Source organism: Pleurodeles waltl, chromosome 3_1 (genome assembly GCF_031143425.1).
Source record: "Pleurodeles waltl isolate 20211129_DDA chromosome 3_1, aPleWal1.hap1.20221129, whole genome shotgun sequence".
NCBI classification, from domain to species: Eukaryota; Metazoa; Chordata; class Amphibia; order Caudata; family Salamandridae; genus Pleurodeles; species Pleurodeles waltl.
In genome coordinates this window covers 460,889,527-460,917,193 of record NC_090440.1, presented here as the reverse complement: position 1 = coordinate 460,917,193, position 27,667 = coordinate 460,889,527, and the positions used below count along the sequence as shown (strand labels likewise).

At 42.2% G+C, this 27,667-nt stretch overlaps 1 protein-coding gene across 1 annotated transcript in view; it reads left to right on the top strand.

Moving 5' to 3' along the window:
* Positions 1-27,667, top strand: part of AGBL1 (AGBL carboxypeptidase 1) — a 2,739,156-nt gene that overhangs the window by 2,313,943 nt on the left and 397,546 nt on the right. Inside the window, exon 21 of the mRNA XM_069221447.1 lies at positions 3,688-3,864. Coding sequence (XP_069077548.1) covers positions 3,688-3,864 — 177 coding nt within the window. The remainder of the gene's footprint in view (positions 1-3,687; positions 3,865-27,667) is intronic.

Here is a 27,667-nt window from a genome sequence, read left to right as displayed (position 1 = left end):
CGCGGTTTTGTGATACCGTGCAAATAGATTTTCAACGCAACATCGCTGGGCGTGGAAAAACAGTGCAAAGCCTGTCTGGACCTGAGGTGCCTGGCTGGATCGGCGCATCGCTGTCTTGCGGGAGAGGAGAAACGATGCACGCCGACCCAACCAGAGTAGGAGGAACGACACACGGTCTCGCTTGCAAGTGAGAAATCGACGCATCGCTGGCCTTTCCCGATGCACACTCTCCTGTGCAGTGTTATTTTGACGATACCCAGGTACTTTTGTACGCTAACAACATTCTCACTCTTTTCTAAAGGATTTAAGACTCTTATTCTTTGAAAATTCAGAACTTGTGTATGTTGGATTTTTTTCGTTTTTGGTCTTGTTTTGTTTAGATAAATATTCCCAATTGTTTTAAACCTGTGTTGTGTCATTTTGTAGTATTTTCACTGAGTTACTATCGGGGTCATTCTGACCCTGGCGGTAAAATCCGCCAGGGCCAACGACCGCGGGAGCACCGCCAACAGGCTGGCGGTGCTCCCTTGGGCATTCTGACCGCGGCGGTACAGAAACGGTCAGAAACGGAAAACCGGCGGTGTACCGCCGGTTTTCCGCTGCCCTGGGGAATCCTCCATGGCGCCGCCATGGGGATTCCGACCCCCATACCGCCATCCTGTTCCTGGCGGTTTTGGCCACCAGGCACAGGATGGTGGTATGGGGTGTTGTGGGGCCCCTGGGGGCCCCTGCAGTGCCCATGCCAATGGCATGGGCACTGCAGGGGCCCCCATAACAGGGCCCCACCAAGATTTTCAGTGTCTGCAATGCAGACACTGAAAATCGCGACGGGTGCAACTGCACCCGTCGCACCCCTTCCACTCCGCCGGCTCCATTCGGAGCCGGCATCCTCATGGAAGGGTGTTTCCCGCTGGGCTGGCGGGCGGCCTTCTGGCGGTCGCCCGCCAGCCCAGCGGGAAACCCAGAATACCCGCAGCGGTCTTTTGACCGCGCAGTGGTATTCTGGTGGTTCCAGCCAGGCCGGCGGCTTCCGCCGCCGGCCGGGGTCAGAATGACCCCCTATGTCTGTTGGTACAAATACTTTACACATTGCTTCTGAAGTTAAGCCTGCCTTCTTGTGCCAAGCTACCAAGGTGGTGAGCGGGGGTTAACTGGGGGTGATTTGCCTTTACCCTGACTAGAGTGAGGGTCCTTGCTTGGACACGGGGTAAACTGACTGCCAACCAAAGACCCCATTTCTAACACTTAGGATATCACACACGTGCTACAAGGAAGCAAAGAGGCGCTTCCACTAATTCCTCAATGCAAATAACTAAAGAATATTCATAGGAGGTTTCCATCCCTTGAGTCAATCCTTCCATAAGTGGGGTGGGGCCAGCTTGTTTTAGGGGTGTTTTCACATTAAAAAGGTGATTATACTAGTAAGTAGCATTGTCCCAGCCATTGTGGTTTGGTTAAATGCTGAAACTGTCATTTAACAACTAGGTGAAAAACATCGCAGACATCAACTGTGCAACATACAGAAGTAAAAAGAAAGGTGATAAAACAAAATAAGAATTCAACTAGAGAAGAGAAAATACATTGTCCGAAACTGGGCTATTGATTTTGGAGAACCCCCACCAAAATATTGAAAGGTATACAGTTAGGTTAAATCTCACTTCTAAGAGAATCCCTTCTCAAACTCTGGTCGCTGTGGCACAAATAGTAGGTAATCCCTAGAGAGGTAAGTGTTCAAGCATTAACAACAGCTTCCAAGTAAAATTATCAACACAATTAACTTCAAAAACAAAATTAGAAAAATGGTAACAAGCAAAAGGACACAAATATCATTAGAATATGATAAAAAAGGAAACAGAGATATGAATCTGTAATATTTTAAGGCAAATAGCACATAGAAATAGAAAAGTGCTATTGAACAACAACAATTTGTGGTTGACAAGCATCTAGGCATCATTTCAGGACAACCACAGTAAAACAGAATTCAAGTACACCAAGAATGTCCTCATGGTTGAGGGGTTTACCGTAAGACTTAAAGGCAACTTTAGTAAAAAAATATGCACTGGGTTTGCATCATAGAAGTGACTCCAACAGGTAAAAATATTTTGATTTGGGGTTTACTTTCCACTGCAAAATTGTATTTGTCTTGGCAAGTAGGCCTAAAGTAATGCAAAGAAGTGCTAGCACTGTTATACATTGCTTTGTGTCACGGGGACATCCCATGGGTGATACCAGTGCTTTCCCATGCTGCCCGCCATGGGATTTGAGGTAAAACACTATCTACTAAAAACGGTTGACAGGGCTTTGTGCAAAAAAATGCCTTTTTGATAGTTCAAAAAGGAGAAAACTTCATTTCTTCTAACGTTTCCAAAATTGCAGTGTACTCTACTGTACAGCACACATACAATGTGGGGAAAGTTTTAAACTGTTTAATCATAGTATTTCTTAATAGAAGGGCCCCATTCTAGTACAAACCTAAACCTATGCTGTAAATGTCACACATATTCTTGCTCAATGCTCTATTACATGGAATCATAGTAAATCTACTGTCTAATCTCTAACAAAAATATCTGTCTGCTGAGGGTCCCTTGGGTTCAGACATGTTGTAGAGATCTTGCTGAGGCTGTTGATTTTGGAGCCAAAAGCTTTCAGTGGGAAAAGGCTGAATTTCATGACCATTGAGTGTGCTTTATCCCTTTCCTTCCCTTAATGAAAAGTTTGAATGATAGCCAACTTGTTAAAGAAGAATATGAGTGTCATCGGCACAGTAAAACAATTCCGACAAAGTGTTGGGACACAGATTAGAGGTAAATTTACAGCTAATCTGGTCTTTATCCCCCCTAGAGGTAGAGGAATGTAAAGAAGTTGTCAAGAGTGGCTTCAAGAGAGCGAGTGTTCATTTAAACGTAGAATTCTGCCTCTTGAACCATGCCAAGGGTAGAGATATTGCTGCAATCCATGGGCAACAAAACAGAGGGACATCTGGCACAACCAGTCCAAGGTGTTACGCTTGGACTTAGTCACTTTGTTGGAATTCAAAATTCTCCCATGGTGGGGGCAAGAACAGATGCTTTTCCCTCAAGGTCCCACTGAACCTGTTTTCAGCACAGCTAGTAGCTCAGAGTGGGAAAAGCCTAGTTGTCATGCCTGCTGTTGGACTTTTCATCCTTGGCGTGGTCTCCCTTAACTTTTTCCCTCTGTTCCCCAGGTTGTTGATGTGTGCTGGACTCTGATTTTGATGTTTTTGTTACTCTGGGCACTTTACCACTGCTAACTAGACATCCTTCCATTTCTGTTTTGTAAATTTGAACATCATGTAGGCTATGGGGCAGTGGGGTTGGTCTAAGAGCACTGTCTTCACTGATAGCTTATTCAAGAAACTGAAGGTATTTCTGTTTTCTTTTTTTTTTTTTTTGATCCTCCCTTAACATGCTCTTCTTAATGACCTATTGCGTTATCTTACAGTGCCACACATTTTTGGTGTATGTTCACTGGGAATATAATGCAGCTACACCTAACATCTATATTTAGGATTTCGATATTATTTACTAGGATTCCTAAACCTAACATTGCAAGAGTGTCCTTCAGATCAGCCTATTGATTCTTTTGTTCTCATTGTAGCAGGGCACTTTATAATAGGTATGTCTGTTTACTTCGTAGTTATTAACTTTTCTTGCTTGATTTTTGTAGGCTCTGGCAAAAATTCTTCATAAACTTGCCCCTGCGTTCTCCTTGACTAATTGTAGTTTTCTGGTGGAAAAATCAAGGGCTTCAACAGCACGGATAGTTGTATGGAGGGAAATCGGTGTTATGAGAAGCTACACCATGGAGAGTACGTACTGCGGCTGCAACCAGGGTCCTTATAAAGTAAGTCCTTTTTCGGTTCTTTTTATATTTGAAGTGCTGTTTTATTGTCATACCTTTGCCGTGATTCATTATAGATAGGTACGCTTGGAAACGATCTAAAACAAAGAGAAAATATTTAAGGATGTGCGATATTTTAGAGTTTTTCACACAAGACTTCCTACTTTTCACTTTTGTTACTACTGTATTACTGGGTGTATTTTGAGATGAGACATGTTCAGCTTTGTAAAATTGTGAAGATGTTCTCTTTAGAGTGAATCTCATAAATACTACAATTACTACGTGGTTTGTGAGTTTTCCGACGTGCCTTTCCTGTTAAAATTCAGGACATTTTTATTCTTTTTACGATGTTTTTAGGAAATAGAGGTCATTTATATCCGTCCGTTTTCAATGTCGCAAGGAAATAGAACTTTACACAACCCTCTGTAAGATATATTTCATTCAGCATGTGGATGTGTAGGCCAGAGGTCCACTTATACTCTGCATGTATACTGTAACTTTTGTCTTCAGGGTGTCAGATTCAGTGAGTATGTAACAAGCTGGCGAATGGAAGAGTGTTGAGTGGAGGGTTTCTTGAGCATATGTCGCAGATTCTTTTAAAAAGTTGCCTTGAGGTCGTTTAGGCAGCTCCTATCTACTTTTCAGAGTCTCTATGCGCATTTTAGAGCACTGGACTCTCATTACGCCCCCTCTCTTTTCATACAGATGACTAACTATAGCAGTACATTTTACCTCGATATGGAGTTTGAAAGTTCTGCTTCTTAACCCTCAACCGACCTGAACCCCATGAATTGAGCAAAATATGTAATGTGTCCGCTGTGCTCCCATTATTTATAATACGATTTAAAATGCAACATTTATCTAGGTCTGAGCCGCATTTTTTATTTTTATTTTTTTGCTCGCAATCTGTGATAATCGGTCTCTCTAAGCAATGCAAATGTGTTTTCTGAGGGTTTTAGCGCTGGCTGTCATTTTATGGAGAGCGTCCATAGTTAACATGCGGTAAGGTATGGTTGGTTTGGATGCAATCACTTCCCTTTGCCATCAATCAAACATAGCTATCTGTGTACGACAGTCCAGTCCCTAGGATTTGTCTAGCTTATACCTTTAAAAGCCTTTGGGAAGAACATATCTCGCAGGGTGTCGTTTTCAGAAATACACGGAAACCCTGTGGTGCCCATCCAGTTCCTGGGACCCTGAAAGGAGAAGCTGGCAGCCTAAGAGGAGGAAACCACGCACAGAGCGCCGTGCGGGGAAACGATCGACACAACTCCGATCTGCGGCTGAAGAAATGACGTGCCGCCGGCTCCGCGGCAAAAAATCGACGCTCGCTGGGAACGTGACCGAAGAATCGACACACAGAGCAGGAGAAATGATGCGCAGCATCGCTGACGGAGGCGGGGAGATCGCAACCCACGCTGTATGGTTTTCGGATAATCGTGCGGTTGGATTTCCGATGCAAGTACTGCTGGGCGTGTAAAAACAACGCAAGGACTGCCCGGACCCGAGAGTGCTGACTGGATTGATGCATCTCTCTCCTGCGGAGAGAAGAAACAACATGGCCCGACCCGACGAAAGGAGAAACGACGCAAGGTCCCGTTCGTGAGTGGAATCGCCGCATCGCAAGCCCTTTTTGATGCACACTCGCCTGTGCAGGGTTATTGTTGACGCAACCAAGGTATATTTTCACACTAACAGTGTTAGTGTATGTTTAAAACTACTTAAAGACTCTTTTTGTATTTTTATTGATAACTGGGCTTGTGGATTTTGTTGTTTTGGTCTTGTTTTGTTTAGATAAATATTTCCTATTTTTTTCGCAGTGTTTTCATTAAGTTACTGTGTGAGTTGGTACAAATACTTTACACCTTGCACTCTGAAGTTAAGCCTACTGCTCTGCTAAGCTATCAAGGGGGTAAGCAGCGGTTAGCTGAGGGTGATTCTCTTTTACCCTGACTATAGTGAGGGTCCTTGCTTGAACAGGGGGTAACCTGACTGTCAACCAAAGATCCCATATCTAACATCTATCTTCAGAAGTAGGCTGTCCCTTCTATATCTCTACAACTCCTCCCGTTGAAACCAAATACAGCAAGTTCATCAAATCATACCTTAAATTCCAGCACATCAGCTTCTTTCTCTGCGGCTAATGATTTACAGTAGGGATTGTTTTAAGGCTATGGACGGCGCCATGAAGTGAAGAACACCCCTGATTTCCTAGTATTTAAATCCAAATATGTTCTCTATGACATTCTTCACGTTCCTCGCATCAAGTTTGTCTCTTTGCTCACAAATCTAGAAATGTCACATTTGGCAAGAGGTGCTTCTTTGGTATATTTGCCAGATGCTGAAATTCCCTTCTGCTTTATTTGTCTGTTAAGTACTGCCTGCTTAGACATAGAAGATTCATCAACAGACAGCTGTTCCTAGGATAGTTTCATTATCTATGCATTCCTGATGTTCTTACGTTATATTTGATTTATACTTGAAAAACTGTAGTAGTGGTAGTCTGTACAGAACCATAAAGCTAGGAGTATATTCGCTGCATAACACGTACACACAGGAATGTTTAGTCATGCAAACATCGCCAAACCACTGCAAATATATTCGCTAACTTTTTTTCTTGACGAACAATTGCATTGTATTCCTGTGGATAATATATGCTTCCTGCACATCCACCAATGTTTAAATTCACTCTTCCTGACTTGAGAACATGAATGTGCTTTTGCAAATCAAACCATTGTATGTGTAATGGTTAGGCTACTTGCCGAAAGTGTTTGTTAGTCTGACGTCTGGGTTGTAAAAGAGAAGAAAGTTTGAAGTATTTGCACTGGCTTTATCTTTGAAATGGTAAATCTAACAATGACTAATTATTTTACTCTGAGACACACAATACACAAAGAATTACTGAATCATTTGAACGTTTGTATTAAATAGAGGCATTATGAAATTGACTATACAAAAGTTGAGCACGTCTAAATGGTTTCTAAAAATTTTCATAATGTATCAATGAGGCACCACTGGATATCAACTGTAGAAAACTTTCTTTTTTCATACGTAGGTAGAAAAGAATTGATCTTAAAAAGAGAGTTATGATTCACTTCTACAAAACACACATATGCAATAATGTAAACTGTTCTTTTTCATGACGGAAAGCAGTAAGAAGAATAGAAAACATTATCTTTAGAAATACTGAAAATATTTAACCAAATACTCTAGTATGCATAAAAACTCACACGAACAAGAGAAGCAACACTAATAATGTAAGGAAAACAGTCAAATGTCTGCTTTAATTCATACTTAGTGAGAGAAGACAGGGATGATCACCCCGCTCCACAATGCAATCTATTGAAGAAAGTGTTCACCTCAGAAACAATATTGTCACACCCTTCTTAGTAGCCTGTGTTTTTGACAGAAGCAATATCTATGCTGAACTTCAGTCTTAGGTCTTTTTCATCAAATACATTGTTTTTTAGGCTACACCTATAGAGGGACGTCCTGGTCCTAGCACCATGAATAATAAACAGATCTTCATTTCTATACCTTTGTCTACAAGCCATAGGGTTGAAAAGTCTGGATCACAGGCCAGTATTGACCCATAACTTTACTCCAACTGGGGAATACTCAAAATAATTCACACACTCACTTCTTGTATTTGTAATTTTCTCTGTGTTTTGCTTAAAGCATCCCAAACTTGTCAAAGAGCATTTACAATGAGCTTGTGAGCAATGCTCCCTCTGTATTTAGTATCACCATAATTTGTACAATGAACTGTGTAATTTGTACACAATTAACTGTCCTTCAAGGTTGCATGATATTTATTTTGCCCCACCTTTAGAATACACCTATTAGCAATTCAGTAACTAATATTAGTTCTATTTTAAGTGGTTGGGAAAATGAATCTGAGTGGCACATTCTTTTTGTTATTCATTTAAGCCCTATTTCTGTAATCTCTGCCAGCACACTTGGTGATGTCCTTGCAGTGTATGTACTGTTAGCCACCACAGATAGTGAGCTTGTCAGCCAGAAAAGTGGGGTGCCATTTGTGATAGCTTTGTAGATGACAAAGGTGGTCCTAAAGAGGATGCAGGTCAACAAGACACAACTTTGCTTCTGCAAACTGGAATGTACCCAAATTCAGAAGCCACATTTTTGATTTAGAGTCAAATATTTACAGTAGTTTTACTTGAGAATGCTGCATGTAATGTCGTGACATCGACACTGTTTGTGGCTTACAGTTCCTTTGCCTCTTCCTAGCAGTTTCCTGTTTTGGATGAGATAACCTTAACCTTACAGTGTCTGCTATACGATCTTTCCCTCTATGAAGCCGGACTCCATCTAGCATCTTAATTTTATAAGGGGATTACCTCCATATGAAGAGAATTCTGCATTTCTTGACCTCAGAAGGACAAGCCATTGAGGGAGTACAATGGGATTCAAACCCATGCTCTCTGGCCACAATCATATACCTACATCTCATTTTAAATGATTTACAACCTGTCCTGCAACCCAAAGGATAACATCCATAGTCATTTCTGGGCAGCTATGGGTCATGGTTGCTTTCACTGTGGTTGTTGCTGCCAGCTCGGAGGTTATATTCTGACTTCTTATTGTTCAGTTTTGAATGCCTCCAGCTTTTGCCAGCATTTACATGGTGTTTGTTCCAGCAAGACTGTGTTCATTCTGTATTTTACTACTGATCATCGATATATACATATGTGTCTGAATTTATTACCATGCCATTGATGACACATATGTATGTGCCTTACAATGCATACCTTTATTTGTCCCTCAGCTATTCTGTAATAATTACCACAGGCAATATTTTAAAGTAATTTCGCAGCAAATATAGATTATCCAAAAGATCAAAAACATGACAGTGCCTTTGTTGGATATGGTTTCGCTGTGGACTCACTATAATGAGCAGCAATAAAGAGGCCCATTGCTGTGAAATGTACTGTTCATGTGCTGCTTTGCTCTCCTTTTATGTCTGGATTCCTTATCGGTAATAGTCATTACTCCGATTCCTTATTCGTCGTCCCATTACTTACGCTCCCTCCCTATCTCCTGTTTTAATTTTTGGGAGTGTCTGTGGAGGTTAAGTACAGGAAGTGCATAATTCCTGTTCCCTTTTAATACTAAGGGGCAGGGTTATTATTTCGTTATTTATGTAGGTGGCTCTACAGAGACTCCAGGTGCTGGCAGAGAGAAGTCTTTGCTGTCCCTGAGACTTCAAACAACAGGAGGCAAGCTCTAAATCAAGCCCTTGGAGATTTCTTCTCAAGATGGAAGGCACACAAAGCCCAGTCTTTGCCCTCTTACTCTTGCAGAAGCAACAACTGCAGGATATCTCCACAATGCACAGTCACAGGCAGGGCAGCTCTTCTTCCTCAGCTCTTCAGCTCTTCTCCAGGCAGAGGTTCCTCTTGTTTCCAGAAGGGTTTCTCTAAAGTTTGTGGTTTGGGGTTCCCTTCTTATACCCAATTTCTCCTTTGAAGTAGGCCTACTTCAAAGTAAAGTCTCTTTTGAATGTGAAATACTGCCTTGCCCAGGCCAGGCCCAAGACACTCAGCAGGGGGTTGGAGACTGCATTGTGTGAGGGCAGGCACAGCCCTTTCAGGTGTGAGTGACCACTCCTTCCCACCCTCCTAGCACAGATGGCTCATCAGGATATGCAGGCTACACCCCATCTCCCTTTGTGTCGCTGTCTATTGTTAGGTGCAACCAGCTCAACTGTTAAACTGACCCAGACAGGGAATCCACCAACAGGCAGAGTCACAGAAATGGTATAAGCAAGTGCTCACTTTCTAAAAGTGGCATTTTTAAACACACAATCTTAAAATAAACTTTACTAAAAGATGTATTTTTAAATTGTGAGCTCAGAGACCCCAAACTCCACATATCCATCGACTCCCAAAGGAAATCTACACTTTAATCAGATTTAAAGGAGCCCCCTTTTTTAACCTACGAGAGGGACAGGCCTTGCAACAGTGAAAAACTAATTTAGCATAAATTCACTGTCAGGACATATAAAACACTTTACTAGATGCCCTACCTCAACCATACACTGCACCCTGCCCTTGGGGCTACCTAGGGCCTACCTTAGGGGTGTCTGATGTGTAAGAAAAGGGAAGGTTTAGGCCTGGCAAGTGGGTACACTTGCCAAGTCGGATTTACAGTTAAAACTGCACACACAGACACTTCAATGGCAGGATTGAGACATGATTACAGAGCTACTTATGTGGGTGGCACAACCAGTGCTGCAGGCCCACTAGTAGCATTTGATTTTCAGGCCCTGGGCACTTCTAGTGCACTGTACTAGGGACTTACTAATAATTCAGATATGCCAATTATGGATAAGACAATTACATACACATTTTGCAAAGGAGCACTTGCACTTTAGCACTGGTTAGCAGTGGTAAAGTGCCCAGAGTAACAACAACAGTAAAATCAGAGACCAGCACACATCAACAACCTGGGGAACAGAGGCAAAAAGTTAAGGGAGACCACACCAAGGATGAAAAGTCTAACAATGGTGTTTTGCAGACAAAATAAGACTGCACCAGGGTGTTGATCACACTAATCTGAACTGTAGACTAGATAATACCTTTTCAGAAATTTCAGCTGAAGAAAACAAACTTTGGCAAGATTATGCACTGCTACTCCTTTCATTAGTAGAGGTGTGAAACACATGTTCAATGGCCAGACCATAGTGTTCCAGAATAAAGCATCTGGAGAAGTATGACGTAGCAAGATCAAGCTCAGATTTAACAGGACTGAGGTTGAGAAATGTTATTAAATACATTGATTAAAAAAAATATCCATCGCTGGTTAAAGAAAATTGGCTACGTTCAAGGCATTCTGCAGCACATCATCAGATAACCGTTTACACATACCAAAGATTAGCTTAGTGTTTCCAGCATTATCAAACTGGGCCACTGCGAGATGGAGAATTGTGCAAGATGCTGCAAGTATAGGTTCAATATAAAAGGACACAACATTAATCCATGTGGAAGACAACAGTTGGGCTCCCTGGCCTCTAAAATGAACAGAGAGAGGATGAACATTTGTTCTCTATAGGCCACAAACAACTTAGGTCAATTAAGGGGAATACCGAAGAACTCTGCCTCAGATCGTCTCCTAATTAGGATGTCACGGTCAATGGGGTTGTTAGCCACAACCTGCCTGACACAATCAGAACCCCAACACCACCATCATCTAATAACTTGTGCAAGTCATAAAGCATATACAAAGCCACTACTCTAGATGCTTCAGCCCAGAATGGGAAAAGCCCAGCAGCTCTTTCTTTTCAGTAACTGTTTGTAGCTGTGGAAAAAATTGCATTTTGGATTTTCACAATGGAGTCAGGGAGAAAGGATGCCGTCTACCAGAAGTTTGACATCCAATATAGGAACAAACTATTCTAGGAGAGTTCAACAGATTTTGTTCATGTCAAAAAGCAGTCAAGAATAATTTCCAGAAATGTAGTTGCGAAAGTTGCGACAGTCGCAGGTTCCCAGATTTACTCTTGAAATTCTGAAAAAGTCTGAACATTTTCCATAGAAAGAAACTACTAAAGTTCCCAGTTCCCAGTGTCTACTTGAGAATCCATCTCAATGATTCTGATTCTGTGAAAATTGCAAAATCATGCTAATTGTTAGAAATGGGGTCTTTGGTTGACAGTCAGGCTACCCCCTGTTCAAGCAAGGACCCTCAGTCTAGTCAGGGTAAAAGAGAATCACCCTCAGCTAACCCCTGCATACCCCCTTGGTAGCTCCGCAGAGCAGTAGGCTTAACTTCAGAGTGCTAGGTGTAAAGTATTTGTACCAACACACACAGTAACTCAATGAAAACACTACAAAATGACACAACACAGGTTTAGAAAAATACGAAATATTTATCTAAACAAAACAAGACCAAAACGACAAAAATCCGACATAAACAAGTCAAGTTCTGAATTTTTAAAGATTAAACTCAAAAATGGCGCTTAGAAACACAAAGGGCCATATTTATACTTTTTGACGCTAAACTGCGTTAACGCAGTTTTGCGTAAAAAAAATTAGCGCCGGCTAACGCCATTCTGAAGCGCCATGCGGGCGCCGTATTTATTCAATGACGTTAGCCGGCGTTAGCCACCGGCACTGCCTGGTGTGCGTGAAAAAAAACAACGTACACCAGGCAGCGCCGGCGTAGGGGGATATGGAGCTTGGGCGCCAAAAAATGGGGCAAGTCAGGTTGAGGCAAATTTTTCACCTCAACCCGATTTGCGCCATTTTTTTCGACTCCCAACCCCCATTAAAATGACTCCTGTCTTAGCAAAGACAGGAGTCATGCCACCTTGCCCAATGCCATGCCCAGGGGACTTCTGTCCCCTGGGCATGGTCATTGGGCATAGTGGCATGTAGGGGGGCACAAATCAGGCCCCCCTATGCCACAAAAAGATAAAAAAACAAAACTTACCTGAACTTACCTTAATGTCCCTGGGATGGGTCCCTCCAGCCTTGGGTGTCCTCCTGGGGTGGGCAAGGGTGGCAGGGGGTGTCCCTGGGGTCATGGGAGGGCACCTCTGGGCTCCTTCCGAGCCCACAGGTCCCTTAACGCCTGCCCTGACCAGGCGCTAAAAAACCGCGCAAAAGCGGCCGGACGTCATTTTTTTTGACCCGCCCACTCCCGGGCGTGAATTTTGCCCGGGAGTGTAAATACAGCGCACATGCCTCAGAGTCAATTTTTTAGACGGGAACGCCTACCTTGCATATCATTAACGCAAATTAGGTGTCCACACTAAAAAATAACGCAAACTCCATGGACTTTGGCGCTAGACGCGTCTAACGCCAAAGTATAAATATGGAGTTAGTTTTGCGTCGGAATTGCGTAAAAAAAAAACAACGCAATTTCGGCGCAAACAGAGTATAAATATGCCCCATAATGCTTCGATGAGGTGTTAACACGTCATCATGACGGAGTCGTTCCCAACAATCCGACACCAGCGGCGCCGGACACAGAGTCGCGTAGACCCCCAGGTACAGTACCTTGGTGAAGAAATGAAAATGATGCGCGAAGTCGAGAATCTGGGCATCTGTGCGAAACGTTGAATCCGCGCACTTCGAGCGGCGTCGGTCACAACCAAAGTCCAGTCTTTGTCCTCTTACTCTGGCAGAAGCAGCAACTGCAGGATAGCTCCACAAAGCACAGTCACAGGCAGGGCAGCTCTTCTTCCTCAGCTCTTCAGCTCTTCTCCAGGCAGAGGTTCCTCTTGTTTCCAGAAGTGTTCTAAAGTCTGTGGTTTTGGGTGCCCTTCTTATACCCAATTTCTCCTTTGAAGTAGGTCTACTTCAAAGTAAAGTCTCTTTTGAATGTGAAATACTGCCTTTCCCAGGCCAGGCCCCAGACACTCACAGGGGGTCAGAGATGGCATTGTGTGAGGACAGGCACAGCCCTTTCAGGTGTAAGTGACCCCTCCTCCCCTCCCTTCTAGCACAGATGGCTCATCAGGAAATGCAGACTACACCCCAGCTCCCTTTGTGTCACTGTCTAGTGTGAGGTGCAACAAGCCCAACTGTCAAACTGACCCAGACAGGGAATCCACAAACAGGCAGAGTCACAGAAATGGTATAAGCAAGAAAATACTCACTTTCAAAAAGTGGCATTTCCAAACACACAATCTTAAAATCAACTTTACTAGGGGCCAAATGTATCACGAAGGCCTTTTCCGAGTCGGAAATAGCGATTTTTAAGAAATCTCTGTTTCTGATTCGCAAAATGCAATGTATCACATTTGCGATTCGGTAATAGCGATTTCTTAAAAATCGCAAATGCTATTACCGAATCGCAAATTGCGATACCGGCCCCATTCACACCTATGGGCCTGTAGGCCCATATTTGAGAATTTTTTGCATTTCCAAAATTGTGATTTCTTAACTGGAAATCACAATTTTGGAAATGCAAACCCCAGGCTGCTGGGGGCCTAAGGCCCCCTCTGCTGCACCCCAAAAAGTTTTTTAGGACATGTAAGGTGCACACATGCCAAAAGGGCATTTGTGCTTTACATGTACATTTTAAAAATGCATTTTAGAAGCATTTTTTAAATTTCCACATGGTTACCACCAAGTTCAACTTGGTGGTAAATAGCGCTTCCTTAATGCCCAATTTGCATTAAGGAATTGCTTCTTACATGTGCTTAGAAATCACAAATAAGGAGTCCTTATTTGCGATTTCTTATTTAGTGAGTTGCAATTTGTGACTCTCTAAACAGGGTCGTAACTTTAAGGAATCCCTATTTTAACGATTCCTTAAAATTGCTTTCAGAATGCCTTTCATACATTCTGAAATGGCTTTTTGCATTCGCAAACGGGCATTCGCACAGTTTGCGAATGCAAAAAGCTTTCATACATCTGGCCCTAAAAGATGTATTTTTAAATTGTGAGCTCAGTGATCTCAAACCCCACATGTCCATCTGCTCCCAAAGGGAATCTACACTTTAATCAGATTTAAAGGTAGCCCCCATTTTAACCTATGAGAGGGACAGGCCTTGCAACAGTGAAAAACGAATTTAGCAATATTTCACTGTCAGGACATATACAACACATTACTATATGTCCCACCTTAACCATACACTGCACCCTGCCCTTGGGGCTACCTAGGGCCTACCTTAGGGGTGCCTTACATGTAACCAAAGCGAAGATTTAGGCCTGGCAAGTGGGTACACTTGCCAAGTCGAATTTATAGTTAAAAGTGCACACACAGGCACTGCAATGGCAGGTCTGAGACATGATTACAGAGCTACTTATGTGGGTGACACAACCAGTGCTGAAGGCCCACTAGTAGCATTTGATTTACAGGCCCTGGCCCCTCTAGTGCACTTTACTAGGGACTTTCTAGTAAATCAAATATGCCAATCATGGATAAACCAATTACATACAATATTACACAGAGAGCATTTGCACTTTAGCACTGGTTAGCAGTGGTAAAGTGCTCAGAGTTCAAAAGCCAACAGCAACAGATCAGAACAAATAGGAGGCAGGAGGCAAAAAGATTGGAGATGACCATGCGTAAGAAAAAAAGTCCAACACTTATTATATGAATAGTTGATCATGCTAGTAATTGTTACTCTTCTTGTTAAGGCACAAATGGTCTTGTACATGCCAGTATACCATTTACCACTATTGCTGTGTTAGAGAATATAGGTTTCCACACCAGCCCATCCATGTTAATATTCAAAAGTAAAAGGGAGGCAGAATGGATGAGAAGGGCAGCAGAGACAAGAGGGAGGGGGAGACAAGTTTTAAGATTAGACATTGGTTTAAAAGATATGTTTTCAGTTTTCCTGAATTGTTGAAGATCAACTTGTTGTCTGAGGTTTGAAGAAAAATGTCTCAAAAGAGAAATTCCAGTGATTAAAACAGTAAAGCATGAATGCTATTCCTTAATAGTACTCTTCTTGATCTCTGCTCCATAATTAGTCAGTTAGCCTCATCTTGCCACTCACACTTTGAGATCCACATTGACACCATCCTTCTTCTCGTTGTGCAATTTATGAACTTCCACAGTGGAAATAATACAAATGTTTCTGGTTCTACTGGGGTAATTGTGTGGCACTCTGGAGGGTAATCCTTGTAAGAAGTAAGAATTGATTTGGGGTTCCTACTGCCCTCAGGATGATATTTGTGTTTCAGCTTGTAAAGGATGTGACAGACTAGGATTTCAATCACTTGGCAGACTAAGGATATTTGTGCTTTGGATGTTGAAGAGACCTTAGAAATCTCAGCCAATTACAAAGAATACACATCAAGAGTAGGGCAGAAGTCATTTAAAAAACTCAAATATAACCAAGCATCAAAGATGTCCAAGATAATCACATATAAAATACCCTAAGCAGATGATAGTTGTGGGACCAGTCAGACCAAGGATTTAGGGCCTGATTACAACTTTGGAGGAGGGTGTTAATCCGTCCCAAATGTGACGGATATACCACCCGCCGTATTACGAGTCCATTATATCCTATGGAACTCGTAATACGGTGGGTAGGATATCCGTCACATTTGGGACGGATTAACACCCTCCTCCAAAGTTGTAATCAGGCCCTTAGTCACTACACCTTTGTCAAGAGTCCCAATGAGAAGAGCCACATAGAACATATCCTTCTGTTAATCCAGACCCCCTGATATACCGCCGTATAAAAATAGTTGTCCAGAGATTTTCATTTTTGATTTGTATTTTTGGTTCATTAGAGAAGTAATTTAGCTTGGGTATACATTTCTAATCTGGGCCGAATGTCTCTGTAAAACATTTTTAAAACTGGCAGATGTGTTGCAGTGATGATGTTATATTTCAGGAACCATTAGACCTATATACTTCATTTTGGTGTCAAATCATAGGTTTTGGGGTAAAGTAGTCTTATGGAGATATAACAAAACTCCTCAGAGTAACCCTTCTGCCAGTTTCCAAAATGGTTTCTCTAATAGTGGAAGAAGAGACATATATAGAAATGAAGCAAATAATCGTGGTTTTTAATCCTTTTATGTATGCACCAATGTTTATGATCTGAATATGAAAACAATAATAATCTTCATCACTCCTGTTTTAAACACATTTTCATAGTTCACTTTATTTATTTGTTTTGACAATTGCTCATGGTACATTTTTAGAATGTTGGATATTTGATAAGAGCATATAGACAGGAACATTTTTAAGTAGCGCAGGTTTTGCAAGTACATGTAGGTGTAAGTTCTGTGACTAGATGCTTAATAAACTTCTTAGGTTTTAGCCCCCCATCAATATCTTCACACTCAAATTCACATGGCTCTTTCACTACATATGCATGATCCAAAACATTTACTCATCTTCAGAACGCTCTTTTGTTGTGTCCATGCAAAGAATCTGGCTTCGGCGGAAGGTCACTAGCGGGAATGATCTCTTGAACTCACTGTACTGAAGATCATCAAATGTGTTACAGTCAGAACTCATTTTCTACACTCGCACAAGGTATTTCTCTATGAAAGTCGCATTCTTCTTCTGTCTCATCAAATCATTTTAGAAACGTCACATGTTCAGTAGTTAAAGATCCAAGCTTTGTTCCAATTTTGCTCATAGTGTCATCACCCATAAGAATATGTGCCTTGATAAGAGCAGATTACTGGGCATCTCTGAATCAAGTTTCTTGTATAGAAAATGAAGCAGGATTAAGTGTCTTTTCTCGCCTGTTCCATACCATATCTATCACTCTGACAATCATTGACTTATGAACAATGCAACAAATCTAAGTAGCACAATAATACCATCTGTGTCATTTGACAGTGCGATGTCTCGAGTGGAACTATTTTGAACAGCCCAATCAGCATGTGGCACAACATGAAGGTGAGCTTCCTCCAATGTGCTGTTAGGCTCTTGAAAAATATGCCTCATTCCTTTTGAATATATCTCTTCAGGCAGCAACTCCTCATTGACAATCATTCCACTTGCAATAATTGGAAATTCTGTGCTCACTGAAGCATCAGCAGTGTTTTGCCAAGTTAACATCTCCAAGTTCATCTTGTTCGATGCTGATGACTAGAATTTATCAAGTTGGACAGGTATAGGTGTCGAATTTTTGATTCAGACAAAGCCAATTGTTCTACTTGTAGACATCTGTCTGATCCTTTCACATTCTTTGACACATAGTTCAAGATAACTGTTAAAGACAATGTGCAGTTCTTGCAAGGTGCACACTGACTTTGATACCTGTCCAATGATCTCTCTGAAGTTCTGCATTGCTAAAATCTTGACAACTTGCAATTGTGACATTTAGTCCACAACAGCAGCAGTTTTTAATGAGGACACCTTTTTGAATTGAAAGTCTTCAGGGGAAAGTTTTTTTTTTAAGCTCTTGTACAAGTTTGTGCATCACTGGTTTGGTTGCAGCATGTCCATCAAATAATGTGTTTGTTGGAAGAAGTTCATGCAACAGACTGTCCTTAATAAAGTCACCCCTTCTTTTGCTACATCCATCTCTCTATGTGCTTACAAAAGTTGTTTTTTGTAACCTGTTTTATAGTGGGTGGTTGGAAGAAACTCTTACAAGGGCAATTAAAGCGTGGAAGTTTAGCATTAGTGATTATGTCAAACAGCCTTTTCTCCTTCAATACAAATCTCTCCTGCTTTGTGTATAGTTTTGATCCAGGTTCTAGGACATCTAGGAGACGTGTCTTTATATTGTTATCTACACATTGTTTGATCACAAAATTGTGTAGTCACACAGGGCCCGGTTATTTCAAAGGAGTTTCTTTGCTGCGACATGCAGTGAAAAAGGCTGTTAACATGTTTATTGAAATGTTCACCTTTCTTTCCCACAAGTTTGTGGTGAGAAACAGTTTCACAATGGTCTATTAATTTTGAATTTGTCATCACTCTGAAAACTTTGCAATAGGACTTCATGGTAAACTATCTGCCATTGAGCAACGTATTCACTTTTATGTGTCTGGCCAACAATTCCTGTTTCATATCTGGAACCACAGCACTGAACCTTCCCTCTCTGTCTTTTTCTGCAAAATGTCTTTGGATAAATTTTCTGTAGAGGTATGGTATTTCCACCTCTATCTTCTTCACTTTTCCAAATACCAGGACCTATATCTCAGTTAGTTTATGCAATTGAATTGGAAAAACACAATCGCCATTAAGTCCACAGTCTTCATTTGCAGCTCTCAATCACCTTCCTGATCAGCATGTGCAATGTTTTTAACTAGAGCTATCATGTGTAAAATATTTCTCCAGTACTTGCAAAGTTCTGATTTTTCTTCACATTCTTTGACAAACTCTCTGAACTTGGTTTTCAGGTTAACTGATTTTGAACTGAATGTTTTGAATATTGCGTGGCTTTGAGTTATGTCTCTTGAGTGAAGGGAATCCTGTGCTTTGTTCACTTCTGAAATAAGGTATGCAAATCCTAATTTGTCATTCTTGTTCCAGAAACCAGCACCATGTTTCTATAGCCTCAGATATGATGAGCAAACCCTGAATTAAACAAACACAAAGAGTTTGACTCAATACTGACCGAACAGTTTTGGTTTCAAAGATTTCAACCTCAATAAGTGCATCGTATATGCCACATCCACTGAGATAACTTCCTGCACACTGCAACTTGTGAAAAATGCCCATAATTGAATAAATATAATTAAATTCTACTGGATTAATATTCAATATGGAAAACACCTTTATCCAAGGAAAATGGCAGGATATCATGGTCTTCAAGCTGAGAATGCACATATTGGATTTTTTTTAGAGCTGTTGCGCAGTTTGTGCCTGGTAATGGTATTACTGATAAAAAACAAACTTTCATCAGTTGGACAGTAGTCTGGGAGATCACACCATGAATTCCAGCCCCTGGAGGAACGGGCTTTTCTTCATCCTTTACTACACACCAAATAAGCGGTATGATAAATTCAGTAAAATCATATTTGCCTACTGCATCATCAGGTAGAAGAAAATCCATGTCTTCAGCCACTTTGAAACTTTCTGTAATACTGGGGTATGTTGGTGGCTTGTAGTGATTTTGCACATGTTGACAAGGCAGTTGGGTCATAAGCTTACAGTTTTGTTTGTTTATGCCTAAAGCTGACGCAGCCTGTTTTCCCACAGCTACTTCATTGGTTCAGTATTGAAAAAGCATTGTTGCAGTTTCATGTGTGCTGGATGTTCCAGACAAAGAAGAGCTGTCTTCAAAATAAAAATTATCAAGAGCAACAATTGTAAATCCTTTCCTAGTAAAGTGACTTTAAAGTGGTGTACTGTCGGATTCACAAGATTTTACATCATCAGCTGCTAACAAGTTCCTACTCATACTATGTCATTATAACTTAATACACCAATCTTAACTCTCTACTTTTGCACTTGTCATAGATGGCATGGGCAGTCATCATGTGTAGCAGAGTTTTCCTTTTTCCGTGATGTAATTAATAAAACATGATTTGAAAAATACAGTACACATGCACATCATGTAATTTCATAGGATTGTCTTCCACTTCTTCGCATATATCTTCAAAGCTATCATCAATGTTGTCAGCTTTTGTTCCAAACTCAATAACTTTAGTTTGTAACAGTTTTGCTTTGCTGATATTGAACAATGATGTAAAACAATGTTAAAACAACATCAGGCATTCTTGTTGACTTCCTTGATTTGTGGAGTTCTGGGGCATCACAAAATGTCCAAATTCTAAATGTTTCAGGATGTTTCCTGCTGATTTTACTACATCATGTGATCTTATTTTGGCAGCAAGAACTTCAGGAGAAAAATCAGCCGAGAACACCATAAGTAGCTCATTCTTTTAGTTAAACTGACAAAAACAAATCCCTTCATTGTACATTCTCACCAGAAAAAGTTTAATTTAATTATTATGGATCAATACAGTTTCATCAATGTTGACCAATATTTCTCTGATCTCACTGTGTGTGAACCAGTAGCCAGCACTCAAGAGTGGCTTAAAAACTTAATTTATTTTCTTAAAGAGTGCAAACTTAACTGAAGGCTGGCAGTTACTCTGTGCTGGGAGCTCATTGTACATCCATATTTTAGAATGTATGCACAGATGCATTTCTGGTGGTCATACAAAGTCACTGCAAATACATTTACCTCACTGTTTAGATCAGCTACCCAGCTGAAAACCTCCTCTTGGAAGAAACTAGCTGCAGATAAAAACATGTTTGCCTTTTAGACTCACATTCTTTGTACTTTGTTCTTTCATCAATCCCTTTGGCCCTTGGTGTGGCTGAACCACAGATAACACATTGACAATCTTCTGCTTTCTGATCAGCTGTTGGAGGTGGATGAGGGGTAGCCATCGATCTTCTAAGTAGATAGGCAATGGGTTTGGTTGTTGTCACTTTCTCTGAAGGCTCGGATTCTTGTTGTGATTCACTGGTTTCTGCTATTTTTTGACAATTGTTTTCCAAGCTTTTTTCCATTGCATATGCGTTGTAGCACTTGTTGTTACAATGATAAAATATTTGATCCTCTTCACCCATCAGTTTCAGTCTTTTGTGAATTTCGTCTTGCTGTATTTCTGCAGCATTTCAAACTCTCTCCTGTCAATCCGCAGTTGATGTTACCTTATATTCTGGATTAGTTTGACACATGACACATTTTTGTTTGCTGACTGAGTCCCCATGTTTTGTAGTTAGCAACACTGTGTCAGGAGGTAAAGATCCTCTGCTACCACCTGCTTCGCTCATGTTTATGAATCTGAATCAATGGAAAACCTGAAAAAAATATTAAAATAAATTACCAATATAATGGCTAAAACACATCATTATAAAACTGGCATTTTTAAAAATGGCAGAAGGGTTGCTCTGAGGAGCTACTTTCTGTCTCTATAAGACTACCTGACCCCCAAAACCCTTGACACTAAAATGAAGTATATCGGTCTCATGGTTCCTGAAATATTACATAATCACTGCAACACATCCACCATTTTTAAAAATGTCACCCAGAAAAAATCAGCCCGTATTAGCAAGGTCTACCCAAGCTAAGTTACTTCTCTAATGATCCAAACACACAAATCAAAATTGAAAATATCTGGCAAACAATGTTTTATAGTGATATATCAAGGGGTTAGGACTATGTGCAGGCTGTGGTATTTCTTGTGTTAGACTGTCTAAGAGCCTCGGGTCCACCTCTGAAGAAGGTAAAAAGGAAGCCAAGGCATTAAAGAGGGCATATTTGGAAGCCCTGCACAGAACTGATAACTACTGAAGGCCAGATGCGGACACTGCCACTCAAGCAGGACATTTCAGTGCAAGGCAAGCAGCAGTGATGTTATTACCAAAGAGTGTAGGGTTGAGCTGGCAGTACACTTCATGAATTCATTACTCTGTTCCATCTACAGGAACGACCTAATAAGGATTGGGCATAACCTGCTTCTCAATGACACACACCACCTTCACACTGTCTGCCAAACTGCCTTGGTGGCCGCACCAAAGATTGTCACTCTCATAAAGTACAAAATACCTCATCAGCAGCCTTGAAATTACTAATGGTGCTGCCATAGATGCAGCAACTTACTCTAGAAGCTGGTGGGATGAGATGCAGGTTCAGTGCTATGCAAGAGAAAATGATGTGGTGTAGTCCTCCAGGTTCCTAGTCACAAGTGTTGTGGTGATGAAGAAGCAATAAAGAAGAAATGTTTGTGGCTGGTAAAGTAGGGTTTCAACTTCCTAAGTTTCTCTGGATTTTTACTATATCCCACCTATCAGAACCTCCTACCAGAGGCAAGAGATCCTAGATAGAGACAATCAAAAGTTGAATCCCTAGTCTGCACTTGGAGAATTTAGGTACAAATCGGCAGCCATAAGTATAGTGTGCCTCATCAGCTATGAAAGGACAATGATGTGGAAGTATGGATGCCAGAGATCAATCCTTAGCCCTGCTGCAAGCTCAACTCCTGATTAAGAGATCCTACTAGGTGAGCCGCCTGGCATGTATTGCAATTTAATCTAGCTTCACAGGGTCCTTGACCACATCTTTGGCTTTCCAGCTCAGTTGGAAGATATGAGACTCCAAGATGCCCAGTAGCCTTAACAGAAAGGGTGGCAGTGCAAACAGGCAGGCATCATGAGCAGACATCCAGTTTAAACACAGTTACTACAGTCAGCAGCCCGCCATCAATTAAAAGAAATAGTGTGGCTAGAAAACATTAGATTTTTATGAAATCCCTTGAGTCTGTTGGGTCATTTAGGTACCAGTGTATGAAAGATCACCACAGAAACAAGGTCACAATGTGACTTTGTTACTGAGACAGAGAAGTGATGAAGGCTAAGTATAATTTACTGGAGTGTTCTTCAGACTAAGGCCTTCCAAATTGTCCTTGAAACAGCAAATGACCACACTCCAAACTGTTTTTTTTCTGAAATTTGTTTCTGTCAAATGAAAGAAGAAACGAGAGGGCCTTTTGTGAGAGCAACAACATTATGCATTGGCAATGTATTTTGTTATATTTTGTAGCAAAATTGTGTCGCAAATTTTATATGTGTCAAAAACTAATTTTACAAGATTCTGCAATTGTTAAAAAGTCTTCAAAGCTTTTCAAATGATTTGAAAACTAACCTCAGACTTGTGGTGCAAACTACGTAGCCGTTTGCTGGATCAACTGAGAGGTACTTTTGCCAGTGTATAAGTAAGCTAGTCCACTTTTTAGCAGTTATGCAGATCTTTATTGTTTGACTAAACCAAATGTTTTTAATGATGTCAGAAAAGTTTGTGGAAGAGAGTTACATCTGCAAGACTCCTATATGCAGCCATGACCTGTCCTTTTGCTCCTCAAGAAGAGTGTCTGTCAGGCTGAGCAAAGGTCAGCCTGACAGACACTCTTTATTTTCAGGTCAGGCAGCCAGGAGTTAGACATGAGCTATTTGTACAGGCTCCTGGCTGCCTGAGCTGAACTTTGCTGGGCTGAGGAGGTCACAGCTCCTGTGGGTGTGACCTCCTCAGCTAAGCAAAGATCCTCAAAGCCATCCCCATCAGTGATAAGGGGAAGCGTCCCCATTGACTCCAACGTGGGTGCTTTATTTTTAGGCCCTTTAGTGCCCAGGGCGAGTGTCAATCAGTGACACCTCGTCACAGAGTGGGGTGGGGTCAGCAGTCTCAATGTTTGGTGCATGTGTGCATGTATGTTTGAATATTTGCTAATGAGTGTTGTGAACAACTACAATATGATATGATATACAAATGGCAGTATATCATTCTCGCACTTCGCCGCCAAAATGTGGAACACTCTCACCACCCACCTGCGCCAGAGCAGAGACCTCCTTACCTTCAGAAAACTTCTCAAGACCTGGCTGTTTAAGCAGTAGCAGCACCTACCGCCCCCTAACCCTCCTCCTCAGCGCCTTGAGACCCTCACAGGTGAGTAGTGCGCTTTACAAATTCCTGATTGATTGATTGATGTGTGTGAATGAAGGAGTGTGAGTGTGCGTGTGTGCCTGTGTGTCCTGCCCGCCCCCTTCCTTCCTAAAATTACCAGCCGCCACTGCCTATATGGGCATTCCAGAAATGTGAATGCACTACAGTGGTATTAAATGAGGATTGACTAAGGATAGAATATTGCAGTGGGCACACAGAGGGGTGACTGATATGTTCCCATTTAATTACCTCTACTAAATAGTGGTTGTTCTCAAATAAAGTCACCAGCATTGTGGGAGAGAAGTTGAACATGAAGATGTGTTTAACATCACTCTATAATCCTCGTATCTGGAAGTCCCAGAGGACATCCATTTCTACCAGTCCCAATAACAGTAGTTAACACAGCAGTTATCACCACTTATCACTGTTAGAAATGGGGTCCTTGGCTGGCAGTCAGGTAACCCATTGTCCAAGCAAGGACCTTCACTCTAGTCAGGGTAAGTCACACACAATCCAAATGATCCTGTGCCCACCCTCTGGTAGCTTGGCACTGAGCAGTCAGGCTTAACTTAGAAGGCAATGTGTAAAGGATTTTATGAAATAAATCATGCAAAAACACAGTAGAACACCACAAAAATACACCACAGAGTGTTTAGAGAAATATTAAGGGGCATATTTATACTCTGTTTGCGCCGAATTAGCGTCGTTTTTTTCGACGCAAATTTGGCGCAAAACTAACGCCATATTTATACTTTGGCGTTAGACGCGTCTAGCGCCAAAGTATGAGTAAAGAGCGTCATTTTTTTGCGTGAACACCTTCCTTGCGTTAATGAGATGCAAGGTAGGCGTTCCCGTCCCAAAAAATGACTGCGACGCAAATGCGTCGTATTTATACTCCCGGGCAAAAATCACGCCCGGGAGTGGGCGGGTCAAAAAAACCCGCATTTGCGCCGCTTTTTAACGCCTGGGTCAGGGCAGGCGTTAAGGGACCTGTGGGCTCAAAATGAGCCCACAGCTGCCCTCCCATGCCCCCAGGGACCCCCCCTGCCACCCTTGCCCACCCCAGGAGGACACCCAAGGATGGAGGGACCCACCCCAGGGACATTCAGGTAAGTTCAGGTAAGTATAAATATTTTTATTTTTATATTTTTTTTGTGGCATAGGGGGCCTGATTTGTGCCCCCCTACATGCCACAATGCCCAATGACCATGCCCAGGGGACAGAAGTCCCCTGGGCATGGCTATTGGGCAAGGGGGCATGACTCCTGTCTTTACTAAGACAGAAGTCATGTAAATGGTGTCTGGGCGTCGTTAAAAATGGCGCAAATCGGGTGGAGGCGATTTTTTAGCGTCAACCTGACTTGCACCATTTTTAAGACGCCCTAACGCCATTTTTCCCTATGCCGGCGCTGCCTGGTGTACGTGTTTTTTTTCCACGCACACCAGGCAGCGCCGGTCTGCTTGCGCCGGCTAACGCCATTCAATAAATACGGCGCCCACATGGCGCTTCAGAATGGCGTTAGCCGGCGCAAACATTTTTGACGCTAAACTGCGTTAGCGCAGTTTAGCGTCAAAAAGTATAAATACGGGCCTAAATGTTTATCTGGATAAATGCACGTCAAAACAATCTAAAATCAATAAGTATACATTGATATATCACTGTAGAAATTACATAAAGTGTCTTTAGTTTTTAAAAAGCAACAAGCGTCTTTTGCAAGCATAATATACCTGGTTTGCATGCAAAATCTCTGCAGAGAACCGCAGAGGAGGAGATGTGTGGAAAACAGAAAGGTGTGCATCAATTTCTCAGGCCACACATGGCAGCGAGTCGTTTATTTTCCACGCAGAGAAGGCTTTGTGTCTAATTTCCGGCGCTCGGTCTTGGAACCTCTTCGGGTTGCGGGATTTTCGGACACCCCAGGGAGGATGTGTTGAAATCCGGCACTGACAGGACGAAGTCACCGGGGCTGCATCGATCCGGTGGGCGTTGCGTGGAAATTTCTACCGCATGGCAGGTGCTACCTTGATTCCTCTCTCGAAGTCCGGCTGCGTCATTCCGGCTCGGCTGTGCGTCGATCCAGTGAGCCATGCATTGAATTTCCAGTCGCTATGCAGGCACTGCATCGATCTTCTCCTTGCAAGTCAGGCTGCATCATTCCGGTTCAGCGTGCAGTGAATTTTTGCAAAGTCATCTTGTTTAAAAGAAGAGAGCATATGCACTTTAGCACTGGTTAGTAGTGGTAAAGTGTGCAGAGTCTAAAAACCAGCAAAAACAGTATCCAAAAAGTTAGGGGTGACCACCCTAAAGCTGTCAGGTTTAACAATCAACAACATAGTTAAAGGATAGCAACACAATTTTTGGGAAACGTTAATAGAACAGAAATGGAATAACATTTTCATTTGTGTGGCTTATAAGACTAGAGTATTTATAAACAAGCCCCAATTTTAACATTAACAGAGGACATTGATTATAAATGGATCCTATTCAAAACTTTTACTACATGAAAGTCCAGACTAAACACACAGTCTGTGGTAATATAGTTATAGTTCTACTTGATATGTTGATTTCCCTCACATAAAGAAGCTGTTCTTAGACATTTTGTTTGAAAGATCTTTGCCAGTGAATTACCAGCATAGTATTGTCCTCTGGTGCCATCTGTGTTATACTACAGAAACTCTTCTTGTTACCCTCTAGTCTCCGATTGGGCTGCTGGTCCCTGGGAAATCTGTCTGTGGGAAGAAGTGGGATGAAGACAAATGGCTCTTTTTAGCAAGGGTTATGAAACTCAGTTTTTAAAAGGTATTACTATGTGAGTTATTCCAGTTTCAGCTCTCTTTCTTTATTTGTCTTTGTGGATGCTTTTTTGGCCAAGGTTAACCCACCCTTTCTTTGGTCTTCTTTTCGATCATGTAGAAAATTGGGCAATTAGTTGTGCAGGATGGGAGGTCTGTCAAGTAATAGGTCAATCAATCAATCAATCAATCAATTTGTAAAGCGCGTTACATACCCGTGAGGGTTTCAAGGCACTGGGGGGGGGGTGCTGCTACTGCTCGAAGAGCCATGTCATGAGGAGTTTTCTGAAGGAAAGAAGGTCCTGGGTCTGTTGTAGATCCGATGGGAGGGTGTTCCAGGTCTTGACAGCGAGGTACGAGAATGATCTGCCACCGGAAGATTCGTGCCGGATGCGGGGGATGGAGGCGAGGACGAGGTTTGAGGAGCGGAGATGCCGGGTGGGGGTGTAGAAGCTGAGTCTGTTGTTCAGGTATGTTGGTCCGGTGTTGTGGAGTGCCTTGTGTGCGTGGGTGAGGAGCTTGAAGGTGATCCTCTTGTTGACGGGGAGTCAGTGAAGGTCTCTTAGGTGGGGGGTGATGTGGCAGTGGCGAGGGATGTTGAGGATTAGTCGGGCGGAGGCGTTTTGGATGCTTTGGAGGTGTTGTAGGAGTTTGGATGGGATACCGGTGTAGAGGGTGTTGCCGAAGTCGAGTCTGCTGCTGACGAGGGCCTGGGTTACTGTTTTTCTTGTTTCTGTTGGGATCCATTTGTAAACTCTGCGAAGCATGTGGAGGGTGTTGTAGCAGGAGGAGGAGATGGCGCTGACCTGCTTTGACATGGAGAGTGAGGAGTTGAGGGTGAAGCCGAGGTTTTGTGCGCTGTATGAGGGTGTCGGTGGGGGACCCAGCATGGTCGGCCACCATGAGTTGTCCCAGGCGGAAGGGGTGCGCCCAAGGATGATGACTTCTGTTTTGTCCGAGTTCATTTTAGCCGGCTGTCTCTCATCCAGTCAGCAATGGCTTTTAGTCCCTCATGGAGGTTGGTTTTGGCGGTGTGCGGGTCTTTGGTGAGGGAGAGGATGAGTTGGGTATTGTCGGCGTAGGAGATGATGTTGAGGTTGTGCTGACGGGCCACTTGTGCGAGGGGGGCCATGTAGATGTTGAACAGCGTTGGGCT